Source organism: Papilio polytes, unplaced genomic scaffold (assembly GCF_000836215.1).
Source record: "Papilio polytes unplaced genomic scaffold, Ppol_1.0 DF821845.1, whole genome shotgun sequence".
NCBI lineage: Eukaryota > Metazoa > Arthropoda > Insecta > Lepidoptera > Papilionidae > Papilio > Papilio polytes.
The window spans coordinates 646105-663069 of NW_013527359.1; the positions used below are offsets into that span (position 1 = coordinate 646105).

General features: G+C 36.2%; 3 protein-coding genes across 4 annotated transcripts in view; 1 reads left to right on the top strand and 2 right to left on the bottom strand.

The window, feature by feature from the left end:
* Position 1: 1 nt before the first annotated feature.
* Positions 2-2745, bottom strand: LOC106107758 (116 kDa U5 small nuclear ribonucleoprotein component-like; the record flags this gene model as incomplete). The annotated part of the gene is made up of 7 exons (XM_013288759.1): positions 2427-2745; positions 2125-2354; positions 1774-2025; positions 1247-1504; positions 665-906; positions 425-558; positions 2-170 (listed from the first exon to the last, which is right to left on the bottom strand). Coding segments are annotated over exons 1-7 (1476 nt in total), but the record flags the coding sequence as incomplete, so codon positions are not given.
* Positions 2746-2989: 244 nt separating this feature from the next.
* Positions 2990-8362, top strand: LOC106108153 (nucleolar complex protein 4 homolog B). Its single transcript, XM_013289245.1, has 10 exons — positions 2990-3143; positions 3241-3349; positions 4147-4349; positions 4449-4579; positions 4870-5006; positions 5435-5632; positions 6185-6356; positions 7060-7232; positions 7505-7692; positions 7987-8362. Exons 1-10 carry the CDS (start codon positions 3021-3023, stop codon positions 8104-8106), a joined length of 1554 nt encoding a protein of 517 aa, XP_013144699.1. The 5' UTR covers positions 2990-3020; the 3' UTR covers positions 8107-8362.
* Positions 8363-10526: 2164 nt separating this feature from the next.
* LOC106108065 overlaps positions 10527-16965 on the bottom strand; it is an 11551-nt gene continuing 5112 nt past the window's right edge. The window contains exons 4-8 of one of the 2 annotated variants that reach the window (XM_013289142.1): positions 14367-14420; positions 13974-14057; positions 13502-13629; positions 13274-13369; positions 10527-11779 (exon numbers count right to left, since the gene is read on the bottom strand). In XM_013289142.1, coding sequence (XP_013144596.1) covers positions 11277-11779; positions 13274-13369; positions 13502-13629; positions 13974-14057; positions 14367-14420 — 865 coding nt within the window. In that variant the 3' untranslated portion in view covers positions 10527-11276. The remainder of the gene's footprint in view (positions 11780-13273; positions 13370-13501; positions 13630-13973; positions 14058-14366; positions 14421-16965) is intronic. The other variant, XM_013289143.1, reaches the window with a different exon arrangement.

Sequence of the window (16965 nt, forward strand, 5' to 3'; positions counted from 1 at the left end):
CATCAGTGGGGTACATCTTGGTGGTGTGGGCGACGAGGGGCCCGCTCTGGTCGCAGCCCAGCATGGAGTCCCGCAGCGCGCCCTCGCCGCCGCGGTAGCAGTGCGCCACCTTGCGCTCCGCCGCGTCCAGCGGGGACGGGATGTGTCGGCACACCATCTCCACGAAACCGCTGACAATACCATACAATAATACTAATAACGCTAAATCTATTCTAAATTAAACCCTAAGAAATATAAAAAAAAGACAATCTATGGCTAGAGATAGCGGCCATTAATTTTAATTTAAAAAAAAATATGATTGTCAACTAATTCATCGGAAAATAAAATAAGTTATGGAGTAAATTTAATTTATGATTCATCAAATAAGTAAAATAAGTGTCTTGTAGGGACTAATATTTTTTTCTGGCGTAGTATTTTCACTTACCTAAAATCGCCAAAGAAACGACTGCAAACCAGCCTCAGTAACGGACGGACGTTGAGTTTTGCTTCTTGCTTTGTTAACTTAATGCCTAACTCCGCGAGGACGGCTGGTAATGTGTCATCTACATCACCAACCACCTAGTTAAATGATAGCAAAATTACATTATAACATACCATCATCAGCCTACTACATATAAATCTTCACTTAGGGGCTCAGAGCTTACCCTAAGTTAAGACGACATACCTGTGCAAAAATTTTGTACAAAGGCTCCAGTATAAATTCAACAAAGCTTCGCTGCGAAGACGCATGCGGTGACTTCTTTGTGAAGCGCCTCGTCTTAGCATTGAAGTAAACATCTCCCCACAGCCAGGCCGCCATATCGGAGGCCCGCAGGCCGCTACTGACGTGCGCGGATGCATACATTGCCGCGAATGACTCCAGAGTAAAGCATACATCATATAATGATGATGCAAAACAGACATTGCCTAGGAAAACCAGAGAATAACTATTAAATACATCTTGCTTTGACCATAGAGGTATCGAAAGTCTACAGAGGCTATAAAGGAAGAGCCCAATGGATATCGCAGAAATTTAGTGTGAAAGAACACATTAGCTACTAATTTTTTTTTTCAGCCTGGACGAACTTACGTGCGACAGCTCGTTATTCCATATAGTTATAACTTCTTAACATTTTAGTTAGATTTTTTTATTACATACTTAACATTGAATACTTAAGAAAGCTTATTTTGAAACTAAATAGGCTGGAAAGACTCATTTGATTATGAAGCAATTGACAACATAACTTTAGATTTAAGTAACAATTACCTAGTAACGGTGAGAATATGGTTGGTGGTTCATCAGGATTATCTTGGGGCTGGTTGGTTTCCACCAATGAGTTAAGCTCATCGATGATATGCCGTAGCTTGTAGTAAGCATCCGCGGGGGGTAACTTCAACTCAAGTATGAGTCTGTCAATTTTATTGATGCATATTGTGAGTGGCACTCGCTCTTGCACTGCATGTCGCAGGAGACGTTCTGTGTTAAGCATTATACCTTCTGCAGCATCAACAAACAGTACAGCACCTGTAAATATATATTAAAACCATTAGTACAATCTTACCAATATAATAAATGCCAAAGTTTAGATGGATGGATGTTTGTTAGAAGGTATCTCCAGAATGATTTAATGGATCTCAATGAAATTTTTCACAGCTACAGAACATTCTCAAAGAACATATGGGCTACTAAATAATTTTTTTTTATTTCTTTAGTTCTGCCAGGACACAAACAAAACTTAGCAGGATAGTTGATTTGCTCTTTGTTATCATATGTAATATGGTGTTTTTACCCACCATCTGATATCCTCAATGCAGCAGTAACCTCGTCACTAAAGTTCACATGTCCTGGTGTATCCATTATGTTTAGTAAATGTGACTTCCCTTTGATGTTCTTTAGCAGAAGTGTGACTGGCATGGACTTGATAGACACACCTCTCTCTTGTTCCACAAACAATGTGTCTGTGTATCGCATGGGTATTGTTGTTTCATTATTTATTGTACCTGGGTGAGTCTGTCTGATTAAACAGTCTACAAATGATGTTTTGCCTGAAAAAACACAATAAAAATGGTTAAATACACTTTACTAACGCACTTTGTTTTAATACATTAAGTGTTCATAGTAAAGTACCAAAACTACTACTCTACCATTGTGCAAGTGGCCCATCAATGTGATATTCCTCATTAAATTAGTGTTATCTAACATATCTGCCATATACTCCATATCATATGTGGTCTCCGGCAGCTGCTGCTCTTGTACTTGGAACTTTTTCTGCTTCACTGGCTCCACTAGAGGTTTGTCCAAAGCTTGTGTGTCCTCTTCTTGAACCACTGTCTCTACATCTGGACCATACACTTCCACGGCTTGCGGATAATATCTACAAACATTGTTAGGCAAAGAGTTAATGTTTATTCAATGTTTTTAACAAATTAGTAAGAGTGTACTTTACCTTTTGTCTTCGTGTAAGACAACGGACATTGGAGCAGCTTCGGGCTCCGCATCACCTTCCTCATCTTCGTCCATCGCATCATCGTCAGCATCACGATTATCCTGGCCGTAAACACTCTGCTCATCGTCTGAATCCGACTCCAAGTCCGGTCCGATGTAATTACCGAACTCATCATATAGATCGCCGTCCATATTTCTATTGGTATCAATTAAGTAAAAGTGTTCAAGTTCAATACAATCAATATCGTATAAAAAATATGTTTTTCAATTTCTAACCAAACCTGACCAAAACAATTGAAAACTATGATACCGGAATTTGAAAGATAACCTACAAACAAAATATTAACATTTACAATAGACAATACAAGTAGACCGATTAACCGACGCAAAAGCTGTTTTGTCGCATATCATTTGTCGTATTAATTAACAAAATCTATAAGCAAATAATTTTCTTCAAACAAAATATTATAAAACCAAAATCATTTCTTAAAAAGAAAAACTGTGTGAATAGAAACGCAAAACTACAGAGTAAAAATAAAATGACTTTTAAATGTCAGATGAACTGGTCTGTAAATCAATCTTTTTCAATACAAAAATGGCTGCAGTACAACAAAATTTATCAAAAATGTTATCAGCACAGCTGCGTAATAAAGCAAATGAGTTTTTGAACTCTAGAAAACATGCCAATAATGTTGCTGATATCTTACAAATGTTTGATGTAAGTATACGCTAAGTTTCATAGCGTAAATATATTTTACAAAAATGATGTGTTAGGTTACGTTTCTACATTAGATGTTTAATTTCTTAAATTTCAGGTCGAATCTGATAATTTCACGCCGCTTTTACTCACTATAGAAATGATATTTACTGAACTATTAAAAAGAGGCGATTTGGTACAAGAAATCGTCCCATTAAAACCTATAGGTATGTTGAACATCTATACAATTATGTCTATCTTAATAATATTGATTTTGCGCGCATAGCTGCCGTCGGTGACGCCTATATTTGCGACTTTACGTCATTACAGTCTAACATATGTTTGTTATCTGAAATTGTTATTTTGTGGCTTAAATGCAGAGTTGCATTTTGTAACATGTGACATTCCAGCCTTATGTAAAGGTTGACGGACTTGCGAACGATTTGTTATTGCAGACTGTTATTACGGTATTGTTTTAACCAACTTTACATAATTCATAATGGAAAAAACCTAAACACATTCTTAATGATTTATTTTCAACATCATTTTTACCGATGCTGTGCTTGTTTTGTTTTTATTTTTAGTCTCGTAACATATATCTAGTTTCATAACATGACATGTTAGACAACACATTTGTCTACCTACAGCAAACTACATATTTATATCTATTACTGCTTAACACCTTAGGCGCCAAGTGGATCTTTTTGCCACACAGTGTCTAGAACACTGTGTATGTGGCCTGAGAGGTACGAATTTCAAATGAACTATTTCCCAAGCCACATGTATCTAAGTGTCCATGGATAAAAATCCAAGGAAAAAAGGTGAAAACGAAGGTGAAAAACAATATGTGATATGTTATGTGTGTTAACCAAATTCCAACAAAAAAAAATATTGTGTTAATTTTTAAACACTCACTTGGGGTCTGGCGCTGAGGGTGTTAAGTAATCATAATGTATGTGTAAATAACATTATATGAAGTCCATAAAGTGAAACTTTTTACTATTATCTTTTATTTTATGCTTAGATCAAAGTCCGGAGGCAGAATACAAGAGATGGTTGCTGGAGTGCTACGAGGCCGCACTGGTGAGGTGTCTGGAGTGCTTGAGGCGTGGTCGCGTCAGCTCCCGCCTGCAGGCGCTTGTAACTGCCTGCAAGCTGCTGCAGGCTGAAGGGAGATATCCTTTAGAACCAACTAATGGGTTTTACTTTCCATCTGTGCGTTTGAAGGTGTGGAAGCAATACTTTTTTGATTAGTTTTTTCATTAAAGATGTTAAATGCATATTGTAATATATATCATATAATTATCTTTTTAATTTTATTTTCAGAATATATTTATTGTGCTGCTTGACTCGGAGATATCAATGTCAGCACTGATAGCACGCTTCCAGGAGTTCACAGAGTATAAAGATGTGCAGCAGTATGGTCTAAAAGTGCTCTCCAGTATTGGTTATAAAAAGTAAGTTTTCTTTACAATAATTTGTTATATAATGTTTGTCAACAAAATGTTTTAATTTTTATGTGTTTTTTTGTATGGTCCAATTTATGTAACAAGTATAAAACTAGTATTATATTGTTTTTGTGGTTAAAACAATTTGTAAATTTAGCCAGATATCACCTTATTTCTAAAATTGCAAATCATGTATAAAACTTTCGTACTTATTTTCAAGTTTGTAACTAAATACCTAAATAGATAGAATCTTATATTAGCGGTTTATGATTGTTGTTAAAATATATGTATTTTTTTAGATCACCATCATCTATCTACATGCAGAATTACTTGGAGCTGATGGACAAACTGCTGGCTGTGGAGATCCCCACGGAGGCTAAGAGTAAAGCCAAGGAGAGAGATGATAAGGAGGACAAGGTGCTGTGCGCTGTTGAAGGTGATTATACAATTAAATATTTGATAACCTGTATTATTTATACTTTGTAACTTGATTTAAGTATTAGATTTACTTGCATCAACATTAAGTTACATTTTTATATTCAACTTTCACTCGCGATTATGACCGCGTAGTATAAAAAAACAAAAGTATATAGCTTATGTGTTCTTCTAGACTATGCTCTACATCTGTGATACATCCCATTTAGATCCTTTCAGCAGTTTAGTCTACAAACTCTAACAAACATCAATCCATCTAAATTTTCGCATTTATAATATGAGTAAGAGGACTTAAACCAGACCAATTTCTAAAGTCTGAGTCAACCTTTTTTCTACATTGTAGACTTTGCCTACTAAAAAAATTTACAGCAGATTTATAAGCATTCCTTAGACTTTTTCGTTGTGTGTATAACATCTTCATATGGTTAGGCAAGACTAAGTTTGCATACCACCCGCTGGTGTGCCGGCGCCACGCCAACCGGTGCTGGGGCTTCGCGTGCCAGTGGTCGCTGTGCGGGGCGCCGCGCGCGCACCGCCGCGCGCTGCTGCTGCTGGTGGAGCGCCTCATGCCGCTGCTGGCCAAGCCGCACCTCGCCACTGATATGCTCTGCGACAGTCTTGATGCGGGTATGTCAGTCATGTGTTCATCATCCTTTTTTTTTACTTAAATTCACTAATAGCAAAGTGACATATGCCTTTGAACATGTGTTGCTTACCTTTAATTGGGAGAGGATTGCACAGAAATAGGATATTTTCAATTTTTATCTGTCCCCTCTTCCAAATTCACCATATATGTGACATTTTCTGGCATGCGCATTTGACAAAATTCAGAATTACATCCGCTTTACGCGTATCTTCTGTGTGGTCGATATGGACACAATATATGCCGGCTATTTTGTAAAAAGATTTCTTATAATAGAGTACCATTGTTATTTTACGGAAATAGTTTATGTCATCATCATCCACTTACCCTTATCCCTTACGGAGCGTCTGCACAGTATGTGCTGCTCGTCCATACATAAGCCGTCATATCTGAATCCACTCCTTTAGCATATCCTCTTTCACACAATCCATCCATACTTTCTTCGGACTTCCTCTACATTTGTAGCCATCACACTTTCTGGTTTATGTCCCCAGTTTATATATACTTTTTTTATATGAAGTGTGTGTGGTGTTCAGGCGGGCCCATCAGCATGCTGGCGCTGCAGGGCGTGCTGGAGCTGGTGCGGCGACACAACGTGTCCTACCCCGACCTGTACGACCGCCTCTACGCCATGTTCGAGCCGGAGATGTTCGCGACACGCTACAAGCGCCGGCTGCTGCACCTCGCTGATATATTCCTCAGCTCCACGTATGTACAGGCACCAAAATCTGCTTGGCTTTTACGACAAATTTGGTTATTCAAAATATATACTTGTTCGGAGTAAATCCGCTCAAGTGGCCGGCTTTTTAGGCCTGATGTATATATTGTGACCCATACTATATTGCAAGTTTTAAAATAATACAATAATGATTGATTTTGAGCCATTACATCGCAACTTATACACAAATAATCGAATTTAATCTAAGTCGAAAAATTCATCTACGCTTTTCTAATAAGCAATATATTTGTGAAATCAGCCTTATATTATAGGGTTATAATTTGTCATTTCTAATTGGATTATAGTAAGCCTAGCTGTTCCCATGCGACTTCGTCCACATAAAATTATAAAAATATCATTTTATTCTTTACATTTGTCAAATTATTAATTGCAAATGTGAAAATGTCATGACATTATGTCAAACCATGGCAATGTTGCTTCCTTGATGTTGGCAACAACTTATGGTCTCTTTCCCACATAAGGGTTTTTATCCAAAATATTTACCTCTAAGTTTAACGGTGTGAAAATATATAGCCTAAAGCGTGACGTAAGTGTAGGGCCTTTAATTAAAAAAAGAGTTATTCGAAAATATGCTGTGCTTGCTGACATCTTAGGTAACAAGGAAGTGTGTGTTTATACTTTATTATAATAGTATAGATAGGTGTGAATTGTCACGTGTGTGTGTGTGTGCAGTCACCTGCCGGAGGGGCTGGTGGCGGCGTTCGCGAAGCGCGTGTCGCGGCTGGCGCTGGTGGCGGCGCCGGAGGACGCGCTGGCGCTGCTGCAGCTGCTGGCCAACCTGCTGCTGCGCCACCCCGCGCTCAAGCGCATGCTCTGCTGCGAGGACACGCCCGCGCCGCCCCTCAGTCAGTAACATGCTACATACATATGAAATATTAGAAATATCATAATGTCCAGATAATTATAAGTCCATGATTATAGTGTTAAAATAACTGTCAGTCGGCCAATAAATAGAAGCTTAATAATGATTAAAAAATAAATTAATACTTATCGAGTAAATTTAATAAGCACAGAACAAAATGTAAATCGCAATAATATAGCTTACGATCGTGTATTTCTAATATCCATCTATGTAAATTGTATTTATAATATTAATAAGATTTATGTAAATTTTCAGTGTCTGGTGACCCGTACGTGATGGAGGAGACGAGCGCGATGAGTTCCCGCGCGCTCGGCTCCTCGCTGTGGGAGGTGTCCGCGCTGCGGCGGCACGCGGCCCCCGCCCTCGCCCGCGCCGCCGCGCACCTGCTGGCCGCCGCAGACCAGCGCGCCGCGCCCGCCGCCCTCGCCCCGCCTGACGCACAGGTCACACACACACAATGTCTCCTCAAAGAAAACATTAAGAGCATCGCCAACCGTTGCTCTAGGAGGGAGCGTATGATAGTTTTGTGGAGGAGAAAGACCTGTTACGTCACTACGGAAGTAGGATAAAGAGGAAGATGATGATGATGATGTAGTTCTATGGTTAATTACGACTTACTTTCTGTGAGTGCATAAAAGTAACTTAAATAAGAAAGAAATTAATTCATTTGTTATTCGAAAATGTTCAATTTCATTATCGGAGTATACAGCTTTGTTAACTGATGTATGTATTGACAGATGTTCGATGCGGAACTAAAGAAGCGCTTCAAGACGATAGAGATGAACTTCATCCGGCCGCAGGGCATGGCGCTGCCGGCGGACGACCGCCTGCACCACTACTGGCAGCTCACCGCGTGAACTACCCCCACCCTACAGGTGACGTCACACAACACAATTTGAGTTGGCACGTCCTGCAGACTAGTACTCCTGTAAACGACGTGCCAACTGAACTGCTACGCTTGAGGTGACAGACTATACAGACACATCTGACAAGAGTCAGCTTATTTCGTCAGATCTGTCAATATAGAATGTCAGGCAAACGTTTTCAAACATTTTATTGAGAAATTAAAAAAAATGAGTTTTTTTTGTGAAGGATATTTTGAAAATCATTGATGTTTTAATTGGTTGATGATTGATTTTAAAATCGTAGAATCAGTATTTGCATTAGTAAAAAATACAAAATTAAATGATCGACAAATTTTGATCATTCAATTTTGTTATGTTTAATGTGAATTTTGACATTCGTGTAATTATAACTGTATGAACTTAGTTACACTATGAAAAATACGAAAACATGAAAAAAAAAATAACCTACCACCAAATTTAGTTGACCTACTATTTTATGTTATTTATAATGAGAAAATTAAAAAAGAAAATAGGGAATCTTTAGTCACAATTCGTACAACGAAGTTTGTAATGGAAAAATTCATTACCACAAACAAAAATAGACCTAAAACTAAAATTTGTTTTCATAACCAACAACAAACAGTGAACTAGATAAAATCTGTTTCCGCCTCATTACAAAAAAATTAACGTTAGAATGTGTTTTTTTTTCTTACTTCTTTTTTTTTTTAATTCAATCTTATCTAATCATTGATCTATTGAACACTGGGAAGTTCTTTTACTTTTTAGTCTTTGATAAAAATGTCAGACTTTTTTAATCTGTGGTTCATATTTGAAAAGTAGTAAAAAAATCTTCGACGAATTGAAGCCTAAACATTTTTGTAAGTTTATTGTATTTATACTTCATAATATATGGGAGTTAATTTAACTTAAATAAAATACTAATTTATATCGATATAATAAGTATTAAATTGAATTTTGCACTCTAATGTTAAAGTAAATAGTTGGATAAGGTTTGTTGTAGTTTGGTTAATTTTATTTTTTTACGAAAGCCAGTGTACCAGTCTGTGATTCGAGGGTAAGAGTTTCTTCGCTAAAGTAAATCAGTATTGCTTTTTAAATAAAACTTAAAGAAATAAAAATGCAATATTAATTAAGATTATTTTATTACATCAAATTCAATTTAACCAAAGATGAAAATAACTACACATTTTCAATTTTTAGGTTAGGATTTTTGTCAAAATGGCCGTTGACGTAATGAATGTTGCCTGTTTGTTGTTTTTTCTTTCGTTAATTATAAAAAATATCGATGTGCAATAAATGTTATCTGCATTCTGCAGTTACGTTGATATGTTTATTTTATACAAAATCAATGCTGCTTTGACTTGGCGAATAAAATTAATGTAAAGGAATGAAATTTTGAAAGCGGTAATTGTAAATTAAACGAGCCTTAGCGCTCATATTTATTAAGTTGACATTTGTTTTTATCTTTCTTTGTTTCATTCCAGTTTCGTTTTAACCCGTTTTTAACCTTTATATGTTGTAAGATTGTTTAAATTAAGATTTTTATTGTGTTTAGTGTCCTCAGCGACGTAGATGGTATTTTTGACAGCAGCCATGTTGATTTAAGATTATTTTTATTGTGACCTCGCAGATAAGGGTGCGGTACAAATAGGAACTTGAAAGTTAATTTACAAAGATATGGTTTCATGCATTACAGAAATTGTGGATTGTCTTGATAAAGCACCTTTTTAGATTCTTATTGCAGTTTTTATTGTAACAAATATAATTGTAATTTATAGACTCCCAAGTGGAAAAGTACTTTATGTCAAATAAAAAATAAAACAGGATCTAAGGGGATATAAATTTATCCAATAATCTCATCAGAGATGGAACTTCATTTTATGGGTGGAAATTGTTATTTATTTTTGGATAATAAATACAAGTTTAAAAAGAAAAAATAAAGAACATCATCACAATCATTATATCTTGTTATTCATTTACTATTTGCAATATTTTATTTGTTTGAAGGTTGTACATTTTTTTACATTATCATTGATATTCTTGTTTAGTCTGTGAACAGGAATTTAACTTCAGACCACGAGTGATTAAGTGCGTAATAAAAATATAAAACATTTTTAATATAGAACGATTAAATATGAATGTTGAATCTCACAATGTACGAGTCCCCCCTCCCCCCACCCGCGCCCGCCGCAATATGTGATTATTTTCAAACAAAACTGTACTGTAAGCTAGTTTTAAGATTATTTTAAATATTATTCATTTGAACGTTCTATTAAATAAACGATATGGAGTATTTTTTATTGTTTTATTTCAAGAATAAATTCAACCCAGATTTGTTCCTAGGTCTTTTAAGCGCAGATTTCTGTCACTTCGTTTTTGGCAACGTATAAAGAAATGCAAAATAAAACCAATTGAAAACGAGTCGTAACCAATTTATTACAATAACAACACTAGGCTATATAGTAAAAAACCGTAAATAATAATTTCAATTTTATTTTTTTGGCACATGGCAACACAATTTAAGCTATATGCACAAATTATAAAAATAAATTCTCTAATATACTCGCAAGATAGGACTAAACATTGGAAGCTTTCAGTAGGAATCTAATGGCAAATTAGGACCTGGGAACACCCGCAAAATATTATTACTATGTCATGTTAAATTAAAATTACTCTAAATGTCGAATAAATCGATGAAAGGAGTTTCTTCATTAGGAGCCGCATTGACTAAGTCATAAGCAAATTTACGTATTCGTTTTGAGCAAACTAAATAAAATAACTACAAACATACAACACTAGGGAACTAAAACAACATTCTATGATATGTCTAATTCTAAATAACCTAAAAGTTTGTTCTCAATCCCTGACTTCTACACACGCAAAAATATCTATAAAAATATTATTCTTCAACATTAATAATTTACAAACAAATATGTTTTTAGGCAAACTTTTAATATTGCTATATTTTATGTCACATGCACGCCAAATATCAACAACTTATTTAAACCGAATAAACAAAAATTCCAATTTCATTGCGTTGAATCTTGAAATTTAATTCTGGTACTTGGCGTGTATTTGACATGAACAGATTAAAAAAATCTAAGCGGTTATCTTTTATTGTCTAATTTTGAGCCTCGCCAAATCTTTAAAAAGTTAAAATGTCATTGGTTCATAATTTGTTCCTGGCTGTCAGTGCTGGCTGACTTATGTCCGTGGCAGCAGGTGATGTGGGGGCTGTCCTCGCGCGCCACCTTCTCCTGACTCTCAGTCTTCTGGCAGCATGACTGACTCGGTTCAGGGACCTCGCTCTGAGACTTGCAGCACTTCTCCTCGGGAGGCGGCTCCTGCTTCTTCTTGCAACATCCTTGACGTTCCGTTCTCAGTAGTTGCACATCTTCTACGCTAGGGCTATCTTCTTTTTCACTCTCTGTGTGATGGCAGTGCGTTTGAGCGATCGCTTGGATCTTTTTGGCTCTGGCGACTTTTGAAGGGCATTTTTTGGCGCCGTAATAACATGTAGCGTTTGCAAGCTCGTTGGAAGAATCTCTGGAAGTGCTCGCAGGGAAGTAGTGGGAAGGTTGTATGCAGGTGCGCGTGCGGCAAATAAAGAAGTCGGCTTCTGAGTCCGTTGATGTGTTTAATAAAGGCGGCGTAGTATTATCAGCTGCAACAAATATTTATGTTAATAATACGTTCAAATATTAAATGTTCTGTTCATTAATTTCTACGTCTACCAACAATAGCATTGACTAAATACGATAAAAAAAGAAAATTAAAAGACCGTTATTTAACGGCTTGCACATCTACGCGGCCGACGGTAAAGAACTTATTGGTGCGTCGTATTGTTGTTCGACAAACAAAGCTGCTGGAAAATTAAAAATAAATAGTTAAACACTATAAAAAAAGAAAAAACAAGTTTTACGAACACATTGTTTTTAATATCAATGACTAGAAAGTGAGATTACTAAGGTTACTTATTAACTTTCACAATATGCAGACAATGGTTTGCCATTCATAGAGCAAGAAATTAAACAGATAGTCATTTTGTATTTAAGACAATTAATATATTGCGTTCAAACTGTTGTTTATTTTACAAAAGGTTATATTATTAATATCAACTCTATCACTTTGTAAGGCCTTGTAAGAAACGGGTGAATATACGTAATTGTTTACTACAAACATACCATATATTAATATAATCTAAAAATAAACGTATTTTAATGATGAAAAGAGCTAAAATTAAAAACATGCGTGATATCTAAAATCTCATACAAAACTTAAGTAAAGCCAATAATATACTACACTATGCAAACATAGCTATTACGGGTGTTGCTAGGATGAGGCAGTTACCTCCCCTTATATTTAGCTTAGATCCTCGGCCAGCGACGCCTATTCAGCAATTAACTACATTTGAATTACTAACGAAATAGGCTAAAAGCTAGCTTAAATGTGAAGGTAGGATTGTTTCGGGGAAGGTAAAATAATGAATACACTAATGAACAAGTAATGCCGTATATCCTGGTTTAATGTGGTACTTGTGTTCTCTCGGCTCGACGGCAACCGCCGCGTACGTGTGTCGCAGCTCGAGAGCATCAAGCTCCTTACACAGCTTGCCCTCGCACACCTCCCAGCTGCACTTCTCGCGCTTGCACCGCTCTTGCCCACGCAAACCCAATGTTAGTCATTTAATGCTCACTGGAACTAGCGCTGCTACTTACATCTAGCACCTTCATTCCACTACTGTGTTAAATTTGGCAAAGGAAAATGTACAATCGGGGAAACTGGCGGTGCTCCATTTTATAAATGCAATATCATTTATAGGTAATGTTTAATTTGATTGAGACGTCGCGGAACAATAACTTATAGGATGCAGTTTTCAAATTTGTCTGCACAAAAAGGAAGTGGTACGCGGCTAATTGATTTGTTTTATCATTATCTTATGAGTGACACAGCTACATAATTGGTAATATGTAAGAAAAGGCAGGGTTTGTCTTGAGTAACGAGGCAATATTTCATAAATGGAACACCGCCAATTTCCGCGACTGTACCTATAAAGAGGACGATGGAATAGGATTCTTGAAACGTGAGACAAGATAGATGCTAACACGACTTCTATGATTTTCACACAAATTGTAGTATAAAAGTGTATATCGCTTACCGGTGTCGTCACACTCCGGAGTGCAGATGACGACGCGCTTAGTGCGGAAGCACTGCATCTGGAGCCGCGTCAGTTTTGTACCGAACAGGAAGTAGCCTTAACACAGATAAAAAATTATATAAAAATTTAATACTTCAATTTCCCCTAACAAAAAGAATTGACGGCACTTTCGTAATATCGACTTTCTGACGTCACAAGTCTCACAATGTTAGTGAAGTGCATGTTTACCCAGCATCATGCCGAAGACGACAGCGAGCAGTAGGTGCACGTTGTACAACATGACCGCCAGCATCAGCAGGTAGCCCACCGTGTTGTGTAAGATGAACACTGCCGACTGCTGCAGTGTCACCGCCACGCTGCACCACACATCTCGTGTAAAAGTCATATTGGAGCTTATAAAATCTATTATTGAACTATTTCAAACAACAATTGCTGCAATATTATGAAAATTATTAACATAAGAAGTCATTAACACATGGGCGTGACCAAGAGTAGTAGGTTGCCCATTCCCCAGAAAAGTATCATAAAATTATTTGGAAAAAGAGAATATTAATGGTATCTTGGGCTAACATAGGCTAAATAATCTGCTGGCTAAGTCCAAGCATTTGTAAGATCATAAGGGTGAAGCTACATTAGTGGTGAGGCAATCGTGCAGTAATAAACACAACTGCATTGACTATACTAGTTTTGATTACATTACCGCACTCGCAGCGAGGCCCAGCGGCTGACTTGACCGGTGCTAGCGTTGCGGCTCGTCGTCGGCTCCATCGCGCCGCCCTGCTCGCTGTAACAATTACTCTTATAAACTACGTTTGCCTTTAGACAAAGATTTTACATAATATAAGACATTTACATCTCCTCATCTGTCGCTATTTTCGACGCGAATCTGAATTACATTGTTAATAATCTACGATACGAAGCAAGTTATACTAAATACGAAGGTGTAACTAAACAAATATCGCCGCATACTTAAATATCAAATGGAAATTACTGTTTTTTATTATAATCTATGTTAAAATCATCAAATCTACCATAATATAGATACTGTACAGGAATAGCAATATATGTTGAATTATCAAAACAAATAACATACGCCACCGTCGACCCGCGACGATGTGTGAAAAGTGGGTCGGCACACTTGGGGGGTCTGGGGACAAACGCATGCATTACAGACCATGTCTAGAACCAACTATTGTAGAGTTGCGGAAATCCGCCTAGACCACTTTAGGAAAAAATACCTTGTTCATTGCAACGAGAGATACTCCGCCTTCCTACAAATAACTAATTTGATAGCAGTGAGTACAAATGAAGGGATAATAGAAACTAGCCGTATATCACTGATTTTTTTTGTACAAACACATTTGTAAGCTACGTTAATTTTTGTTCTGCATCTCGTTTCAAAATGTTCAAACGATTGTAGCTTTCAAGGTGGAACACCGCCAGTTTCCCCGATTGTACATTAGAATTACGTTTACGGCTTTCAACCTTCTTTATACTACTGCAGTACATTTCTAAGAAAATAAAAAACTTTCTCTTAATATTATTCTTTTACATATTCCGTATAAAGTTGCTGTTATTTAAACTTAAATCTAACCTGCATTTAGGGTAACTTAACCATTATCTTGTAACAGTTTCTCACAGACTCGGGTGTTAAACTATGTCAATGTCACTCGAACATGGGCCGCAAAGTGCTCGCAATATTTCATTATATCCGCCTCATTTACTATTAAGAACGTTTGGTATTTCGTTTCGTACTATTATTTACTGTTCTCAACAGTAGCGGTTATTATCGTATATTATATTCTAATATACTCAAAATTGCATTTAGAAAATACCTATTTAGCTACGGGTTCCAAAAAAAAATGAGACCGTGTTTTTTTCGTATATCTAGTCGTTTATGTCTTTCAGTTTATTAACTCCTGGTATCTCGAGTAAAATGTTTATTTAATCTTTCGTTTTTCCACAGTTCAAACAGGTTTTGAGGTGATTAACCCCAAATGTAAACATGTAAAAACAACGGATATTTTGTTCCAAACCCCTAAATAGCAGTAAACAGTACAAATATCTCGAATTGATTACAAAACATATGCGAATAGAACTGAATAAACCATAAAAATGCCAACAATTACTTAAACAATCGATCACAATCATTGACATTTATTATATCTGTATAGAATTACAAAAGTTACTATAAATATATTTAATACCGGATCTAGAGACGGAAATTCCAGTTTATTAGAATGTAAATACAGTACAAAGTCATTGCAAACAGTTCATTGTTCTATTCACATTTGAAATGTAGACATTGTATTTAAAATGAAACAATCTATAGAATACGAGCTGTTGCCCGCGACTTCATCCGCGTGGTATTAGAAAACATACGAACTATATAAATAACAAAAAGCTACGTATCCCTCGGGAACCGGACACCCATGTATACTCCAGACTTTGCTTTACATCTGTGCCAAATTTCAATAAGATATGTTGAACCGTTGCAGAATGATCGAGTAAACATTAAAAAACTAAATTAATGAATCCCACGGGAACCCCAACTTATCCCGTGATAAAAAGTAGCCTATGCGTTCTTCCAGACTATGCTCTAAACCTGTGCCAAATTTCATGGAGATCCGTTCAGCCGTTTAGACTACAAACGCTAACAAACATCCATCCATCCATCTAAACTTTCGCATTTATAATATTAATAATAAGATAATTGCCTAACTGCCTAATACTGAAACGATATTTTGCTTTATAAGCACCGTTGAAAAACTGTCTGACGGCAACATTTTTGTTTGGCAAAAGTTCGGAGTTTAACAATGGCATCTTCATTGTTGAAAATTAACCATGATTCTTTTTATTAACGAACTCATGTCTTAATCATCTTCAGCACATAATACTTCCTCACTAAAGTCGGTAACTAATCCAAACGGTAACCAGGCCATATTTCGCTGGCCCACTGCGGGTTGACTTCACGCATATCTGCCAATGCCATCGCAGAATTAATATCCATATCTCGATGAATTTACATAATTCCTGTTTATATAGTAACTAAATTTTGATATTAGAAGATAATCTAATCTAAGAATACAAAGGCTTGACTATCATGAATATTTTACAATATAATAACGATACTTGCATCAGGATAATCTTGATAAAAAATTTAACATTCATAAACGATATAAAACATGTTTTTTTAAATAGTAAAAAACAAGAATTATAAAAATCTAGTTCGATACATATTTCGTTTTATTACAAAAATTAAAATGAACAGGCACTGTTGAGATGAGGTCAAAACACACTAGAGAATGGCTAAGCAAATCCAGTTTTTAAGCATAACGTTACTAAATAAAGTTTCCTTACGTGAAGTTACTAAACACTGTTATCGTTGTTAACTTTATCAGCCACGCTTTTCAATACGAAATTTCGGTCGATAGTGTTAATTACTTTAGAAATGTACTTCCTTTTAAGTCACCGTTTTACGATCCTCATATATGTTTATAGCATTGATAAACCCTTATTCCATTAAAGCAGTGTATATCAAACTTATTTCTTTTACCGCCCCCTTTGAAAACCAATGATCTTTCAGCTTTCAGTGCCCCCCTTTTTATACAATTTTAGTGAAATTTAAAATACTATATAAAATAAATGAAATTACAAATTATGCATCGCCCCCCTAACCTATATCAACACCC